This window comes from Scophthalmus maximus, chromosome 6 (assembly GCF_022379125.1).
Source record: "Scophthalmus maximus strain ysfricsl-2021 chromosome 6, ASM2237912v1, whole genome shotgun sequence".
NCBI lineage: Eukaryota > Metazoa > Chordata > Actinopteri > Pleuronectiformes > Scophthalmidae > Scophthalmus > Scophthalmus maximus.
This window is the reverse complement of record NC_061520.1, coordinates 2,915,173-2,932,517: the sequence shown is the minus strand read 5'-3', so window position 1 is coordinate 2,932,517 and position 17,345 is coordinate 2,915,173. Positions and strand designations below refer to the sequence as shown.

The window sequence follows — 17,345 nt, the reverse complement described above, 5'->3', positions numbered from 1 at the left end:
AAAGTAAAGTGTGGACACAGTCTCTTACTCAGAGTGTGAGGGTCCAGGTTCACCACTGAAGTCTGGAGGTTCATCTTTGGACCAGTCACTCTTCATGGACACACAGCTGGACACTGGAGACTCTGCTCTGTCCTCTTCTTCCTCCAGATCACTCATCTTCTCTGGTCTGAGAGGTGAAGCTCCAACACTGGAGACACACAAGCTCATTATAATAAACACAGTCAATCCTGCAGCTCTAAAGTTAGAGGCTCCTCATTGGTTTAACATGTGTACAATTAAAACCACGTATATCTTCTATCCATCATTGAGACAAAGTTTGTCTCTAGATACACGTCACACGTCACATGTTTATCTGTGAGCGCACAGAGACCAGGAGACCAGACAGGAAGAGACTCCACAGAATAAAAGAATCAGTGATGAGTCGTCTTCACTTCATAGTCTCTCTTCTTCCTGCTTCTCCTGTGGACGACTGTTCACTCACTGTTCCTCCATGTTCGTCTCCTCGTCCTCTCTTGTTCCAACGAGTGTTCAGAGCTGTGACTCTGTCGTTTCCTCTGTTCTGATGAACCAACTCTTCTCTGTGATGGAGCCTGGACCTTCCTCCCACAGACGCTGCTCACAGGCACCAACATGGGACAGTCACCACTTTCAATGAGTTATAGTCATAAATGTTATGTATTTTTAATAAAGGAGAGAACTCACATGAGGCAGTTTCCTGTTTTCCTCCTGTTCTGCTCAGTTAAAATGGAGTCTGACTCTGAACACTTTCGTTTTCAGCTGCTCCTCCCCTGTGTGTGTGTGTGTGTGTGTGTGTGTGTGTGTGTGTGTCTGTTCTGTTCCCACTTGAACCAATCAGCTGTAAAAGTTAATCATTTGCAGATATGTAACAGGCTGTATATGGTCGCTCAAGCTCCTGCAGCAGGTCACAAAACATGCAAACAAGTACAAAGCCTCCGTGGAATTTTAACTGAAAAAAACAAACGGAAACACATCAACATGTCAACACTGATAAGGTTACATATTCATACACAGTGCAAGACAAAATACCCCCCCCCCCCCACACACACACACACACACAACAAGTAACATTGAACTATTGACATTGTGGCAGAGAATATCACACAGATTTTGAGAATGTTCACAAAAATTACCAAAAAAATAGGAAAATAATGTGAGCAACATATTGACACAGCTACAGATACATACTTCAAGTCAGCCCTTCTTTGTCTCTCTCTCTCTCTCACACACGTACGTACACACACACCGTCACCATTTTAAATTAGCTCACAGCTTTATACACACTCGAGTTATATTAATAAATGTAATGTATTTTTAATAAATGAGAGAAAACTGAGGTCAGATAATATGAACTCACCTGCGTCAGTTTCCGGTTTTCCAGCTGTTCTGAAATGGAGTCTGACTCCACGGAACACTTTCGTTTTCAGCTGTGCTCTGTGCGCCACAAGTTAATCATCTGTTTATCATTTGTAGATACATACTTCAAGTCAGCCCTTCTTTGTCTCTCTGACACACATTATATTATGATCCTGTATCATTTCAATATTATTAGTTTTCAATCTTTATCGTAAAGCTGTTTCATTTTCATTGGTGGGCGGGTCTTCTGTGCCCCCTTGCTTCTGATTGGCTATGATTGCGCTGCACTCTTCAAAATAAAAGTGCTACCTCCTGCCTTCAGACGGTGCACTGTCACTAATATGGATAGATAGATGGATGGATAGATGGATGGATAGATGGATAGATAGATAGATCACTGACCATACTTGTACAACTGTCGGCCATGATGCCGCATAGCATATTTAATAATCATTTATTATGATGCTGAAAGTGGGCGGTTCCGCAGCGGCTCAGCCGTCGCCATGTTGCCAGGGCCCGACTCCTCCTTTACCCGGCAAATCCAAATATGGACATAGAGGTGGGCCGAATGCAGACCGGTCGCTGAAACGTCATCATCTACGTCGAAAAGTCCCAGTTAGCTGAGGCTAAGGAGCTAAGCTAATAAGCTAGGCTAAGTGCGAGCCGGCTGGCGCCGCGGCCCCGAGTCGGTATATAGATGATTAATAGTTTGTATATTTGATGTTCTTGAACTGTTTAATCCAAAATTAAACACTGCACCTCCTGTGGTCCTCAGACAAACACCCCAAGTTTGCGGTAACGTGGGCTCCGGTACCTGTCGTCCCAGCCATCGTTACATGTGGTAACACTGGAACAACGTTTGAACTAAATATTTGTTACTGAAATTATATCTTAAAAATTACGGTTTTTTAATTTGTATTAGTGGTGGTTTGCACCACTATATTTTGATTCTAATAAATTCAATCAAATGAACGTTAACTTAACATAAGTTACATGTGATGGCTAGTGTTCTTGGCATACAGTAAATGTTTTATTAACACTGGCTTGTAGTCTTAGTTATTATTGTCATTTATTTATTTATTTTGGCCTTAAGGGACATGCACATAAACCAAACAAGGAAATAGAAAAACTATAATTCCCCACACCAGTCATAAACAGTGCACAGATCAAGTTTTCACACTGACAGAAGTCTGTGGTAGTCTACCTTACCTGTACTGCTATAGACATTACTGTACCAGATTATCACTTTGAATATGACTGTAATAAAGGCACTTTTATATTTGTTACAAGATGTTTTTTACTTTCAGCACATTGGTCGTTCAGTTCACCTGTGATGCTTCCACTTGCTGCACAACAAAAACCAGTACCAGTCGTGGCTGCTTGACTTTACAGTTATATAGTCAGTCTAAAAATAAAGTATTAGAGACTCATCTATATTCTGAGATGTAGCTCTTCAGTTCCATTTTATGATACAGATGTGACATAAGTGTTGTCAACATAAAAATGGGAGCTACACTCTTTAGTGGACTTCACATTTTTCATTATCTGAAGCATTTATCACTCATTTATTCATTTTAATCGTACAGTCACAATGTGGACGTGGTGATGAGTTTGTCCGTCGAGGTGTCCAGGGAGCTGCAGACCTTGGCGTGCTGTGTTTGGCTGGTGGACTGTGGTGGAAAAGCCTTCTTCCACTCTGTTTCCACTGACGTCCTCATCATCCACTGTGGTGACAACAACCTGAGGGAGATCAGTAGCATCAGGCTGGTCAACGTGAAGACGACCTGCAGCAGACTCACCTCCAGCACCTTGTGAAGGGGACCTGTAACTGCTACAGTGGGCAGTGTCACTGCTATTGAATTTGGCCTTCAGGACACACTTTGTTAAGTCTAAACGTGTCCCTGACTATCATGGACAATGTTGAGTTTAATTTATGTTAATCAATGTTGATAAAAAATACCAACTATAGCTACAACACTTATTACCTCTGCTCTTCCCCTACAGTCCCACACTGTATCCCCTTCTCCTCCCACCACATGGACTCTGCACCTCTGGGCTCATTCTGAGCTCAGCTGTTACTGCTTGCACAGGCCCAGTCCGTATATTAATATGTTCTATAATTTTAATATTGTCCACCTTTTTGTGTTTTGTACCTTCACCAAAAACAAATCTGAGAGTTAATCTATAACTTCTGGTTCTGGCTAATAAATAATGTTTATATTATGACTATTTTTGTCTTTAATACTGACTGAATATGTGAGATTTCATATTCAAATCTGACTATTAATTGACAAATAACTCATACACTACAGACCAAACCTTGAGCAATAACAAGTTTGTGTGATTTAAATATATTTTAAAAGCTGTGTAACATTACATGTAATGATAAGTTTTTAAGTAATGATAATTTTTTCTTCTTTGCTCTTGGAGACAGAACATGGTCAGCACAGTGGACTCCTTCAGGGAGATCCTTCCCTAATAACAAAGACAGAAATCCTGCTAAAGGAGGTAGGAAAGGATGCATCAAAGCACCTTTCCTAAGCATTTAGAGAATCCAAACAGCTCTTATCATGGCTGCTGATTATATAATTCTGGGTCACGTCAAGATTGAGGAAACTTTCCAAGCAAATTTGACAATTCGACCGTTCCCTCTAAATGCTTAGGAAAAGAGCTTCAGGTGCTTCCTTTCCTAACACACACACACACACACGCCGCGCGCGCGCGCGTGCACAAAAATACAAAAAATCCTCCTCCTGCATGTGTCACACATCTGATCGATTTGATTAGTCAGCGTCAGCCAATCACACTCAAGCTCCAGAGGCCGGTCCAGCCCGCCCGTTGCGCCGCAACGCCCCCTGCTGGAAGAGAGAAGGTACTCCACCCCCAGGAGCTGGAATTAGAGAGAGAGAGAGAGCGACACAAATATACACAACACATATTTAAACAGTGTTTACAAACTCCTTATTTATATTTCATACTTATTTTTTACTGTAAAATTCTCATTGCAATATTCACACTTATATATTTTATCTTAATTTATCTCTAACCAACTGTGTACATATATATGTCGCTCCATATGTAAATAACTAGCCCACTGCTATTATGTATGTACATTGATACTAAAGCTGCTTTAATTGAAATTGATATTGAATAATAATAATATAATATAAACACATATATATATATATATATATTATACTGTCTGTTTCTTCAGGTAATGTCAAACTGGTAGTATCAGTGAATATATTTATACATACAGGATATAAATACTGATTTTTTCTCATGTGCAAAAGCAGCTGCCGAACCGCCATTATGGCTCTGATTTCTCCACGAATACAGTGGAAAAGGCGATCCGGCTCAGAACCAAAATGGAGCGTCCCCCCCCCCCCCTTTAAACAAGTAGCCAATCAATGTCGTCGATGTCATTTTTACATCCAATCAGAATCCGCCCGAGGGGCGGGGCACACGCGCAGCTGGGTGGAATCTGTTTTGGGATATTCCAGTTGTCCAGAAATCTTGGAGTGGGAGTTGTCGAAGAGATTTTATTTTTGTGTGTGCGCACGTTTGTTTTGTCCGTGGATTTGCCACCGATTCCGCCGCCGCCATGCCCGGGATAGAGAAGCTGCCGATAGAGGAGACGCTGGAGGACAGCCCGCAGGTAAACAGACCTCCTCCCCCAGGACCCTCCGTGCTAGCATGCTAACGTTAGCACACACTCATCCGGGGCTAGGCTAGGCTAGGCTAGCTGTCTTTGTAGGCTCAGTGTTTGCCCACAAACGAGCGACGGTATGCCGCTAACGGCCCCGCGGGCGAATCCAAGCTGTCAACCCGGGCGTCCTCGACGTGACACCCCGGGCTGTGCGTCGGCGACTCAATGGAGCTCAGCTCAGGAAAAGGTTTCAGTCACCAAGCAACCAAACATCATCCAGCGGTGATTTGCTTCTTTTTTTTTTAAAGGAATAGTCCGCTACTCCCGTGGCCTCTGAGCTTATCGTGTCCCCCTCCCTCTCCGGTGTTCTCTAGCTGTTTGTCTCTTGGCAAAGCGGAAGTGTCATCCAGCTGCTTTTTGTGATTTTGTGAAGCGAGTGGCAGCTGCAGCTGTGAGCAGACACACGGTCCAATCAGAGCCGAGGGTGACCCAGGGTCAGGTCACCTGCTGTGACATCATCACTGATCAGGCATGACGTCAGGGTGTGTCCTGACCAGACCAGACCCGGTTGAGTCTGTGCATCAAGTGTAGAGTTCGTGTCTCCTCATCAGTTTCTCCAGACGAGGAGCGATGATCAGTTGATTTTTTAGATCGGCCACATTGACAGATGATTAATCCGCAGTTATCTCAATCGAAGGGGTTATTTCCTTCATGTATTTAGTTTATTCTGTCAGAAGGGTTATGCCATGTGTGGATCCAGACATGTTTAATGTAGGGGCTGCAACTAGCTATTATTTTCATAATCGATTAATCAGTCGATTATTTTCTTCATCCATTAGTTGTTTGGTCCAGAAAATGGCGAAAAATGTTGATCGTGTTTCCCCAAAACTCCAAGATGATGTTTTGATTTGTCTGCACACCAAAGATATTCAGTTCACTGTCACAGAGGAGCAAAGAAACCAGAAGATATATTCACATTTAAGAAGCTGAAATCAGAGAATTAAGACTTTTTCTCTCTCCATAAAAAACACTTGAACAGATCAATTATCAAAATAGTCGGCGATTAATTTAGTAATCGATTAATCGATTAACTGTTGCAGCTGTAATTTATTGCATCATCACCAACAACGTAGCAGGAAATGATTCATGGATTATGATGTATGAGTTTGTACAGTGTGGTGCAGACACTATGTGACATTACATTCGTTGAGCTGACGCTTTTGTCCAAAGCCACTTACTGTTTTTTTGACTATTATTTTTTCGGTGTCAGTCATATCAGAGGGAGGCAGGAAGCATTAAGGAGCCACGCCCTGACTGGGAATCAACCCCCCCGACCTTCTGTACCAAAGTCAGCGGTGTAACCCACTTGAGCTATACCAGCTCCTTCTATATGTGGATAAATATGTAGGATTGTTTGGTGTTGCTGAGTGTCGCTCTAATTTTTAATAAGCGATTGATTGATCATTTTAGTTGGTTTTCGAGGGAAAGTGCTAAAAAATTCTCTTTGTCTTTCTCAAACGATGTAGTAATTAAGAATATGTTTGCGTTTGTGGTCTCACAAAACAAAAACAAAAAAAGTCCAAATACATATGTATAACATAGCCAGACAACAAGATAATTTCCTTTTTGATTCAAGCGGCAGGGAGTGTGTTGCTCATGTCATTATGCCACGTGTCTAAACACCATGCCTTCAGGAATAGCAGCAAAAATTCAAAGCTGTATAGTTGTTTGGAAAAGTTTGGGCACATCTGGGCAAGTAGCATTTTATTTATTTATTTATATCAGTAATTACAACTCCTGCAAACAGGTATCAAAATATCAAAGTGCGAAAGTTTGGGCAACCCACTACAAAGTCATTACTTAACTGTTAAGCACGGGGATGGAAGCATTGTCTCAGTGCTGACTTTTGCATAAAACTTTGTTCATTTTTTTTTTAATCTCCCACAGTGACAATGAAATGACACACAAGCCCTTACTGGCGGCATACTGGCAAAAATAGCGGTTGAGACTCACCTTGATAACAGATTGCATTGTGGGGACAGGGAGCAGCTGAGAATTTGCATACAAACGCAGACAGACATGGGTTTGGTTTGTGGCAGTTACACGTATACACGTCGGATCGTTTGGAGCCATGACCTGCCAAGGTTCTGTGGATGAGTCGAGACGATTGACGCCGACTTTCATTTTCACCGCGTTTATTGTGTGTGTGCGTGTGCTTGTAGACCCGCTCTCTGCTGGGAGTGTTTGAGGAGGACACTGCCGCCATGTCCAACTACTGCACACAGCTCTACCAGGCAATGCAGAGGATTTATGATGCACAGGTACAAAGAAACACACACACACACACACACACACGATTGACTGGTAATCAGGCATTGCAGTTGAATATTCAGCAACTTTTATATGTGGTAACATGTCCTGTTTTTTTTCTCCTGCAGAATGAGCTCAGTGCTGCAACCCACCTGACCTCCAGACTGCTGAAGGAGTACGACAAACAGGTGGGACACTTCATACCAACCACCCGGTCTAACGCTATAACACTATAGATTGTGTTAGACCACATTGGCCCAGACTAGCCTGGCGTAGCCAGGCCAATACTTAAATGCGTATTAGTCTGGGACCTCTCGGTTCATTTTCGATTTCCAAGAGAGGCACTACCAACGGACGCAACGAATCATGTGACGTCTATTGAGCGACGTGAAAATGTCAACAGACGTTGTCCATTCTTTGGACCCGTTTTCACTCGTCGTGAATCTATTCGCTCCATGGCAGCATAACACGTAAAAATGTGTTCACAGATCAAATGAAGCCACAGATTCATGTGCTCTGTGTTTTCCTCACAGGAGTAATTTGTTGTTGTTGTCGTCTGCAGCGTTTTCCTCTAGGGGGCGACGACGAGGTGATGAGCTCCACCCTGCAGCAGTTTGCAAAAGTCATCGATGAGGTGAGAGGAAACACAAACGCGCTCTGTCGTTTTTGGTTTTTATACCTCCTCTTGTTGTGTGTTGCCGAGTGGGAGAAACACGTCGGCGATGCAACTATTTTGACCGATCCGAGCAAACCGTTCCGTGTACTTACAGCGCAAAGCATGCGGCCATGATCAATGTTTTTTCATAACTTCTCTTCTCTCTCTCGTTCCAGTTGAGTTCCTGTCACGCTGTCCTGTCCACACAACTTGCAGATGCCATGATGTTTCCCATCACCCAGTTCAAAGAAAGAGACCTGAAGGGTAGGAAACACACACATGCGAACACAAGAAATTATATATAATTACACGTATACTGGTATGTAGTATTTAAAAAAATAACCTTCGCACTATAACTCTGTTCTTTTTGTGTCTCTGCAGAAATCCTCACTCTGAAAGAAGTCTTCCAGATATCCAGCAATGGTGAGTCTGTGGGCTGCGAATAATTTTGATTCATCGCTTCATCATTACTGAAATATCCGTCTCAGCTGGGGCTTTATTGTTGTTTGTCCCAATTTGAACAAAGGTGCACATCTCTCACTCTTTTATTGAAGTTAAGGCTGAGTTTTACTACCAATATGTTTGTGTGTGCAGATCATGACATGGCCATTAATCGATACAGCCGCCTGTCCAAGAAGAGGGACAACGACAAGGTAACTGCTTTATTGACAGGAATGCTCCTCACAGGTTTAATTATTCATCTCTTCAATACTTTCCATATTTTTATAATACACCCCTTGGTAACGCTATGAAAGTATTGATAAAGCTTTGATATGTTTGAGTTTGTTTACTCAGATGTGTTGAAGAATTTCCACTAGCAATGTCTCTGTTTTGTTTTTTTAAAGCAAATGGGACATTTCTGCAGAAATTATTAGAAAGATATGGACGCATCTCTGACTCGGGAGTGTTTTCTTTGAACGAAAGATATTATCTCTGCATGATGATAATTAATCTTAATGCTGGACTAAGTGCAGAGTCTTCGTGTGTGTGTGTGTGTGTGTGTGTGTGTGTGTGTGTGTGTGTGTGTGTGTGTGTGTGTGTGTGTGTGTGTGTGTGTGTGTGTGTGTGTGTGTGTGTGTGTGTGTGTGTGTGTGTGTGTGTGTGTGTGTGTGTGTGTGTGTGTGTGTGTGTGTTGCAGCTGCGGGCGGAGGTCGTGGAGGACGTCTACACCTCCCGCAAGAAGCAGCACCAGACCATGATGCACTACTTCTGCTCACTCAACACGCTGCAGTACAAGAAGAAGACGGCCCTGCTGGAGCCGCTGCTGGGCTACATGCAGGCCCAGGTACACACACACACACACACACACACACACACACACACACACACGCACACATGAGCTCTTCATCTGCAGCAACAGCAACAGTAAATAAAAGTCACTGTAAACACGTGGAACTGGCAGACAACTAGAGATTAAAGCCCCAGTGTGTAATTTTTTTTCAAATTTTCCGTTTTGTGCAACAACCGTATTCAACACGACGTAGACCCATGGAGACTCACACGGAGGTCGGGTCCACCTCATGGAACTATATTTAACTCATTCAGAGTTGATTATACATATATGAACACTTTACACACTGTAGCTTTAAGATTGAACCAATTAAGACACAGAATCTTTTTGAATCAGGACATTTTTTCTGTTTATTTGTTGTCGCAGATCAGTTTCTTCAAGCTGGGATCAGAAAATCTTACCCAGCAGTGGGAGGACTTCCTGGGAACCATAGGAACCAGCGTCCAGAAGTAAGAAACCCTCCGCACGCTTCCTCCAAAATGGGTCGTTCATTTTATTTTTTTCCTCTTTGTCCGTTCTAGGGCTGCAACTAACGATTATTTTCATAATCGATTAATCTGTTGATTATTTTCTCGATTCATTGATTTGTTGTTTGGTTCATAAAATGGTTGAAAAATGTTGATTGTGTTTCCCAAAACCCTTAAGATGATATTTTGTTTTGTCCACACACCAAAGATGTTCAGTTTACTGTCACAGAGGAGCAAAGAAACCAGAAAATATTAGCATGTAAGAAGCTGAAATCAGAAGATTTTGACTTTTATTTTCTCATAAAAACTATGTGAACCGACTCATCGGTTATTATAATATAATTTAGAAGTCAATTACTAATCGATTCATCAATGAGCTGTTGCAGCTCTAGTCGGTATTATATTCCATATCTTGAAAACAATTTTTAATTGACAATAACTAGTTTTACAGCGGTTTTGAAGCTGCTGTTGGATGGAAACATGAATATACAAATAAAGAGATCAGCTGTGTTTTTTTATTTTTAAAACACGTACGAGGAACATGTGATTCCAGTGTGTGTGTGTGTGTGTGTGTGTGTGTGTGTGTGTGTGTGTGTGTGTGTGTGTGTGTGTGTGTGTGTGTGTGTGTGTGTGTGTGTGTGTGTGTGTGTGTGTGTGTGTGTTCAGTGTCCGTCGGGAGATGGAGGACGAGGTGGGCCAGATGCAGCAGACCATCCAGCAGATGGAGACATCGTGCGACTCGCTGTACGCGCCGTGTGACCCTGACCCCACCCACTCGCCCGTCTGCCGCAACCTGACCAGGAAACAGGGCTACCTGTTCATCCGCAAGTGAGACACACGCACACACACACACACACGCACACACACACGCGCACACACACGCGCACACACACGCGCGCACCGTTGTTGTTGTTAGTTGTTTGTGAACGCGGCCCGTCTGTGTGTCTCCCGCAGTAAGACTGGTCTGGTGTCGTCGTCCTGGGAGCGTCAGTACTTCTTCACGCAGGGCGGCAACCTGATGCAGCAGGGCCGCGGCGAGGTGGCGGGCGGGCTGGTCACCGACCTGGACAACTGCTCCGTCATGGCGGTCGACAGTGACGACCGCCGCTTCTGCCTCCAGGTCACGTCCTTCGACGGCAAGAAGTGAGAGCGCTCGCTGCTCTTCACGCGGTTATTATTCTTTCCCCCAGATGTTCTTCGCCGTTTCCGAGGCATTAACGCCACTTTTCCTTTGTTTTGTGTCTCGTCAGAGTGGTGACGCTGCAGGCGGAGAGCAGGAGGGACTGCGAGGAGGTGATTGTTTTTTTTTTTAATGTCACGTGACCTGCTTTGTGACGACTGTCTTTTTGTTTTCTGACGCCATCTTTCCACCGCTGCTTCTTCCCACCAGTGGATCTCGACCATCAACAACATCTCCAAGAGGATCTACCTGAGTGAGAACGCAGAGGTCCGTGTCCTTCATTAACCCCCCGGTCACAGGTTGTCACACACAAACTCCAGAAAAAATTGGGTCCAGACATTTTTTGGGAGTTTGCCGTTCACATGTGACGAAGGCAGCAGGAGATTGTACCGCATCAGACGCGTTCACGCCAACAGGAAAACTTCCGGAACATTCTGTGTTACGCCACATCCTCCTGATGCGACGATAATCACCAGCTTTAGTTTACAGTCACCACCACGCCCACTCGCTCGCTGGGACTCTTCCATTGAAGCGAATCTGTCGCACCAGACTTTGAAATTTTAATTATGTATCAGAATTTTTTGCATCTGAATTCAAGACTTCAAAATTTCATTCACTGATTTGACCAACATCCAGCCACTCACTGTGGTAAAGTTGGATGTTGGTTCGAGTTCACACAGAAACGATTGATTATCGTTGGTTATTATTAATTGAATATCAATCAATCTTCAGTATGAATTAAAGGTAACATTACACAGAAAATCCGGAATACTTGAACACATTCTCATTGGTCGAAGCTGACGGTTACATCTTCCCATTGGCAGGAGCTGGCGGCCAGAGTGAACCAATCGGCGATCGAAGCTGTGACGCCGTCACCGTCCTTCCAGCAGAGACACGAGAGCATGAGACCCAGCAGGTAGTCGCGACCCTGACGACTGTTCCCCCGGCAGCCAATCAGATCTCTGAATCCCTCTCTCTCTCTCTCTCTCTCTCTCTCTCTCTCTCTCTCTCTCTCTCTCTCTCTCTCTCTCTCTCTCTCTCTCTCTCTCTTCGTTCCAGCAAAGGGCGCGTGGGCCGAGCGAGCAGCATTAGCTCTGTGGGGTCGGAGCCGTCGCCCGCTCTGTCTGTGCTCTCATTGGACGCACTGGTCGCCCCGGAAACACCCATCCAGTTTGACATCATCTCCCCTGTCAGCGAGGAGAACTCGGCACAGAGCAAGACCGCGGCTCAGTCGGGCAGGTGTGTGTGTGTGTGTGTGTGTGTGTGTGTGTGTGTGTGTGTGTGTGTGTGTGTGTGTGTGTGTGTGTGTGTGTGTGTGTGTGTGTGTGTGTGTGTGTGTGTGTGTGTGTGTGTGTGTGTGTGTGTGTGTGTGTGTGTGTGTGTGTTGCCTCGAATAGGCATGTTTCAATGGATCAGTTCACCCAAATAATGTAAAAATCAAATGCTATTTTATTTAGCAATCTGTGGATATCCAGCTACACATCTTCAACTAGAATAATAAAAAATGAAATGATTCACTAAAAACATAAACTATTTTTTAAAAAAGTAAAATAATCGAATTACATCAAAAATGTTATTTGAATAATTTTTAAAAACTTAAACACTTAAAAACTTAAAAACTTAAAAACTTAAAAATTGTCCTGAAGTGAAATTTTTTTTTAAGAAACATCTTGTGTTGTCCATTTGATATTTTCTTTATTTTTTCAGAAGTATTGTACTTCTAACTGAATTAATAGAAAACCAAGAAAACTGAAACCTGTCATTTGTAACAAATCAATCAAAGCATCTAATCTGTGCGTGTGTGCGTGCGTGTGTGTCCTACAGAAGGAGTAATCCATTCGGAGAGTCTGGAGACGGCACATCAGAAGACAGTGAAGGTATCATCTGTGTTCGTCTCGTCTTTTTTCACCCTCAATATCTTTTCATCTACTCACAAACGTAACTTTTTTGTTGTTGTTGTCCGATGAAAAGTCCAAATAAGTTTTCAAGAGCTGCGTCGTCGTCGTCGTCTTCGTCGTCGTCGTCTTCGTCTTCGTCTTCGTCGTCTTCGTCGTCGTCATGCTGGTTCATTAAACTCTACAGGTGGCAGGTGTTCTGTGTGTGTGTTCCCGCCTCCAGCCACAGGGGGCAGCAATGAGACCACTTAATGCTGAAAATACTAATTTTGACAAAACACACAAATGTGAACTTTATGCTTCATTCACAGTTTGTGTTTTATAAGACAAGAGTCTTGGTGTTTGTCTTGATAATTTTTCCAGCTCAGCTAAAAATCAGCACTTCTTTTTACTTCCTACATGTAAATATAACAGAAATATGATTCTAATTCAAGTTTCTCTCACCTTTGTTGTTTTCTGTATTTCAGTATTTTACTATACTACTTTGTTTTCATATTACATATTTTATTATATGAACTTTGTATTTACATTTGGTGGACCCCCCCCCCCAAAAAAAAGTCGTTGTACAATTTCTACACGACTATAATAATGTTTTTACTCTAATTTTTTTTTAAATGAGTCATAATAATCATTTTAATAATACATTACACTGGTCTTCCCTGGTCGTCCGTGGTTCCCAGAATCGATCCTGCACCAGCTCTTCATCGTCCGCTTCCTGGGCTCCATGGAGGTGAGGACGGCCGAGTCGGCCGACGTCATCCCTGAGACCATGAGACAGATCCTGGCCGCCAGGGCCATTCACAACATCTTCAGGATGACCGAGTCACACCTGCTGGTCACCTGCGACTGCCTCAAGTATGAGCCTGTACTGTACAGTACTGTAAACCCAGTGTGTAAAAATATTTGGGACCGTGAACATCTGTTTTTTTAATTTAATGGCAATTTGTCCAATGAATGTTGAGATATCACGTCTAAGAACAAAGCTGTGTTCATTCACATTCAGTGGACAAATTGAGGATAGAAGATATTAATATCATAATAATAACATTTGCTCCGTTATTGATCCTTTTGGATTTTAACGTGCTGTTTTTCTTTCCAGGCTTATTGATCCTCAGACACAAGTCACTCGACTCAGGGTGAGACGTCTTCTCCGACTCTGAATCCATCTTTTAGTTTCAGACGTGTTTGATTCATGAGTGTCTCTAGTCCTCTCTTTCATTCTCCATCCCTCTTCTTCCTCTTCTTCCTCTTCCTCTCCTCCCGCTGCAGTTCCCTCTGTCCAGCGTGGTTCAGTGTTCGTCCCACCAGGACAACAAGAGGCTGTTTGGTTTCGTCCTGCAGTCGGCGAGCGGGCGCGGTGACGACCGAGCCGTCTGCTACATCTTCGAGTCCAACAACGACGGAGAGAAGGTCTCGCTCTTCGTCTGTCCCTCTTGTCTCACCCTCTGTTCTGTCTCTCTGTCTGTCTGACCTGTCTGTCTGGCTGTCTGACCTGTCTGTTTGACCTGTCTATCTGTCTGTCTGTCTGTCTGTCTGTCTGTCTGTCTGTCTGTCTGTCTGACCTGTCTGTCTGTCTTGTCTGTCTATCTGACATGTCTATCTCTCTGTCTGTCTGTCTTTCTGACCTGTCTGTCTGTCTCTTTGTCTGACCTGTCTGTCTGACCTGTCTGTCTGACCTGTCTCTCTGTCTGTCTCTCTGTCTGTCTCTCTGTCTGTCTGTCTGTCTGACCTGTCTGTTTGACCTGTCTGTCTGTCTGTCTGTCTGACCTGTCTGTCTGACTGACCTGTCTGTCCGACCTGTCTGTCTGTCTGTCTGTCTGTCTGTCCGACCTGTCTGTCTGTCTGTCTGTCTGACCTGTCTGTCTGACTGACCTGTCTGTCTCTCTGATCTGACTGACCTGTCTGTCCGACCTGTCTGTCTGTCTGTCCGACCTGTCTATCTGTCTGTCTGTCCGTCTGTCCGTCTGTCTGTCTGTCTGACCTGTCTGACCTGTCTGTCTGTCTGTCTGTCTGTCTGTCGGACCTGACTGACCTGTCTGTCTGTCTGTCTGTCTGTCGGACCTGACTGACCTGTCTGTCTGTCTGTCTGTCTGTCTGTCTGTCTGTCGGACCTGACTGACCTGTCTGTCTGTCTGTCTGTCTGTCTGACCTGTCTGTCTCCGTCATGTGTTTCAGATCTGCGACAGCGTCGGTCTAGCCAAGCAGATCGCCTTCCACTCTGAGATGGTGAGACTCTTTTGAAACTAAACTAATGAAGCTGACGCTTTGTCTTATTTTCGTGGATGGTGATGATGGTGATGATGATGGTGATGATGATGATGATGATGATGATGATGATGATGATGATGACGATGACGACGAAAGTGACGACGACGATGGTGATGACGAAGATGATGACGAAGATGATGATGATGCTTCCCTCTGGTGCTGGATGTTGATTATCTTTGTGATCTTGTTGTTGTTGTTGTTGTTGTTGTGGTTTCACTGTGCAGGACCGTAAGTCGGTGGAGAAGAGGAAGGAGCAGGACAAGGCCAAAGAGAAACAGCAGGAGGAACTCGACAAGCAGAGGCAGATAGAAAAGGTGACCTTTAATCTTTAACCCTTAACCCCCCACAAAATTGAAATCTTAATAAACAGATTCAGTCGGTGACCTTTAACCTCTTCAGGCTCCAACGTGTTCAACTTGTCGCTCCCTTTATTTCTCGTGACGCGACGTGTGTCGTCTTCTCAGGATCTGGAGGAGCAGAGCCGCCTGATCGCCGCCTCGAGTCGTCCGGCCAACCCGCCCGCCGCCGACGGACAGTTCCTGGTGCTCAGCAACAGCCAATCGGAGGACAGCGATGCCGGGGACGAGGGGAAGAAGAAGGGCGAGTCCGAGGCCTGACGACGGTGCAGAGGATGCATGTTTCACCTCCCCGGCGAGTTGGAGCACCACCCGGGGCTGGTGCCCGGGACTGAAAAACATGTGCTCCCTCTCCAGCTGGACTCCGATGGAGCAGAGGATGAACTGAACGCACCCCTCGCTGTGAGAGGAGGAACAAGGGGAGTCGCAGCCCTTTCGATTTATTCTGTGTAAAAATGGCGCTGCTTTTTTTTTTTATACCGGCTCCGCTTTCCAGACCCAGATAAAAAAATAATAATAATCAAAGATTAACCTGTAAGTTTCTGTTTTATATGTTTTATTTAATAAAAAGAAAAAAGAGAGCTAAGAATAATACCAGAGATATATAGAGCAGAACAGCATGTGAGAAGGAATTAACTACAGCAGACGGACTCGGACAGTGTCAGTGTCGGTGTCGGCTCTTGCCCAGGGGCACGTTGGCCACTCGCAGATCCACTAGGGGGCGACAGGACACCTCCGATGTTTTCTTATATCGGTGTCGTTGGGGAATCACGTGACCTGCAATGTTCCCGAGCAAACAAGAGAAGCAAGGGCTCTTATTTTGAAGAGTTCTGTTGTGATGCTTATATCTGACTTTGTTTTTTTTTTATCTGTTTTATCTATTTCTCAAAAATTATCTTTTATCTTCCTACCGGACGGTCACCGGTTGCTCGTTCTTTTCACCCCAGGATGAGAAATAACTCCCAGAGTCTTGAAACGTTGAATCCATCAGTCAAACGAAACAACATTTGATGATGTGAGCTTGAGAAGTAGAAAATTGTGGTCTTTTCTTTTTGCTGTGTCGTTTCCAGGTGTTTAATATACCAAACAATTACTACAAATAATCGGATTAATTGACAAAAAATTCATAATTATTGTTCCTCGCTACTTTGAGTGATAAAAGAGTTTATATCACAAATTTAACGCTGAAGCCAAATTCAGATGTTAGTTTGAAAAGATAGAATATTTTGGGATGTTTGTTACTACTTCATACTCTGACGTGGCGTAAAGAAGCAACAAACATCTACTTTATAATTTTCAACAGTCAAAATACAGTCTGCTACACACACCGACATTTCCGTTTCCTCACTGACGCTGTTTTTGTCGGAAAAAAAGAAATACGGTTACAAACTTTTAGATTCTCTTAGAAAAGCATATACATTTTAATAACTCAGTAAACGTGTGTGTAAGAGCCATGTTCCATGAAATCCGGACCGTCCTCCATTGTGATGTTAATCTGCGTCATTGTGTCGGGGCCTTTGTTTTATTCATAAAATCTGCCTTTCACCCAGAACTGTAGAGAATTGAACTGAACAAGCTTCTTTGTCCAGGTGGGACCGAGACGTTGCATGTGTCTCCTCGGTCAGCGGCGGGCGGCGTTAACGTGAAGACTTTTCTGAATCGACAGGTTACCAATGATTTTATATTCCGCTTGTTTGGGGTTTTTCTTGGGGGGGTGGAGGTTGTTGTTACCTTGACTCACACGTGTTGATGGAGCTGCACTTTAACAACAGGCAAAACACGAGCGGGTGCTGGAACTGTACATATGTCTTAAGTGATCGATGTTGTATAGTGTCATGATTAATAAAAAGGCTTTTCAGTGCCGAATAAAAACACTAACTCCACCCGCCCGAGTCGGTCT

The 17,345-nt window shown here is 43.9% G+C and overlaps 3 protein-coding genes across 34 annotated transcripts in view; 2 read left to right on the top strand and 1 right to left on the bottom strand.

Annotated features, from left to right (window-relative positions):
• The window catches only part of LOC118308750 (NACHT, LRR and PYD domains-containing protein 12), a 48,125-nt gene extending 46,518 nt beyond the window's left edge, over positions 1-1,607 (bottom strand). For all 31 annotated transcript variants that reach the window (XR_007030818.1, XM_047332400.1, XM_047332405.1 and 28 more), the window contains exons 1-4: positions 1,376-1,607; positions 703-967; positions 482-612; positions 29-187 (exon numbers count right to left, since the gene is read on the bottom strand). Coding sequence is in view for 30 of the 31 variants with exons in the window: in XM_047332400.1 (XP_047188356.1) it covers positions 29-187; positions 482-492 (170 nt within the window). In the remaining variant the exon portion in view is untranslated. The remainder of the gene's footprint in view (positions 1-28; positions 188-481; positions 613-702; positions 968-1,375) is intronic.
• Positions 1-17,345, top strand: part of LOC118308749 (NACHT, LRR and PYD domains-containing protein 12-like) — a 988,189-nt gene that overhangs the window by 216,800 nt on the left and 754,044 nt on the right. The gene's annotated exons all lie outside the window — the stretch shown is intronic.
• On the top strand, positions 4,824-17,328 carry appl1 (adaptor protein, phosphotyrosine interaction, PH domain and leucine zipper containing 1). The gene is made up of 22 exons (XM_035630143.2): positions 4,824-5,032; positions 7,246-7,344; positions 7,462-7,521; positions 7,896-7,967; positions 8,165-8,252; positions 8,370-8,411; positions 8,583-8,641; positions 9,127-9,273; positions 9,646-9,728; positions 10,413-10,574; positions 10,701-10,889; positions 10,997-11,039; positions 11,137-11,193; positions 11,751-11,842; positions 11,986-12,165; positions 12,751-12,803; positions 13,502-13,676; positions 13,921-13,957; positions 14,091-14,231; positions 14,997-15,047; positions 15,314-15,403; positions 15,554-17,328. The coding sequence occupies exons 1-22, from the start codon at positions 4,979-4,981 to the stop codon at positions 15,704-15,706; spliced, it is 2,127 nt and encodes a 708-aa protein (XP_035486036.1). The 5' UTR covers positions 4,824-4,978; the 3' UTR covers positions 15,707-17,328.

What these genes read in the sequence shown, in the direction of transcription:
- appl1 (XM_035630143.2), top strand. Translation starts at nt 4,979, where the DNA reads ATGCCCGGGATAGAGAAGCTGCCGATAGAGGAGACGCTGGAGGACAGC. An exon ending in ACCGCGGCTCAGTCGGGCAG is followed by an intron (nt 12,166 to 12,750) that starts GTGTGTGTGTGT and finishes TGTGTCCTACAG; the next exon opens with AAGGAGTAATCCATTCGGAG. An exon ending in CACATCAGAAGACAGTGAAG is followed by an intron (nt 12,804 to 13,501) that starts GTATCATCTGTG and finishes CGTGGTTCCCAG; the next exon opens with AATCGATCCTGCACCAGCTC.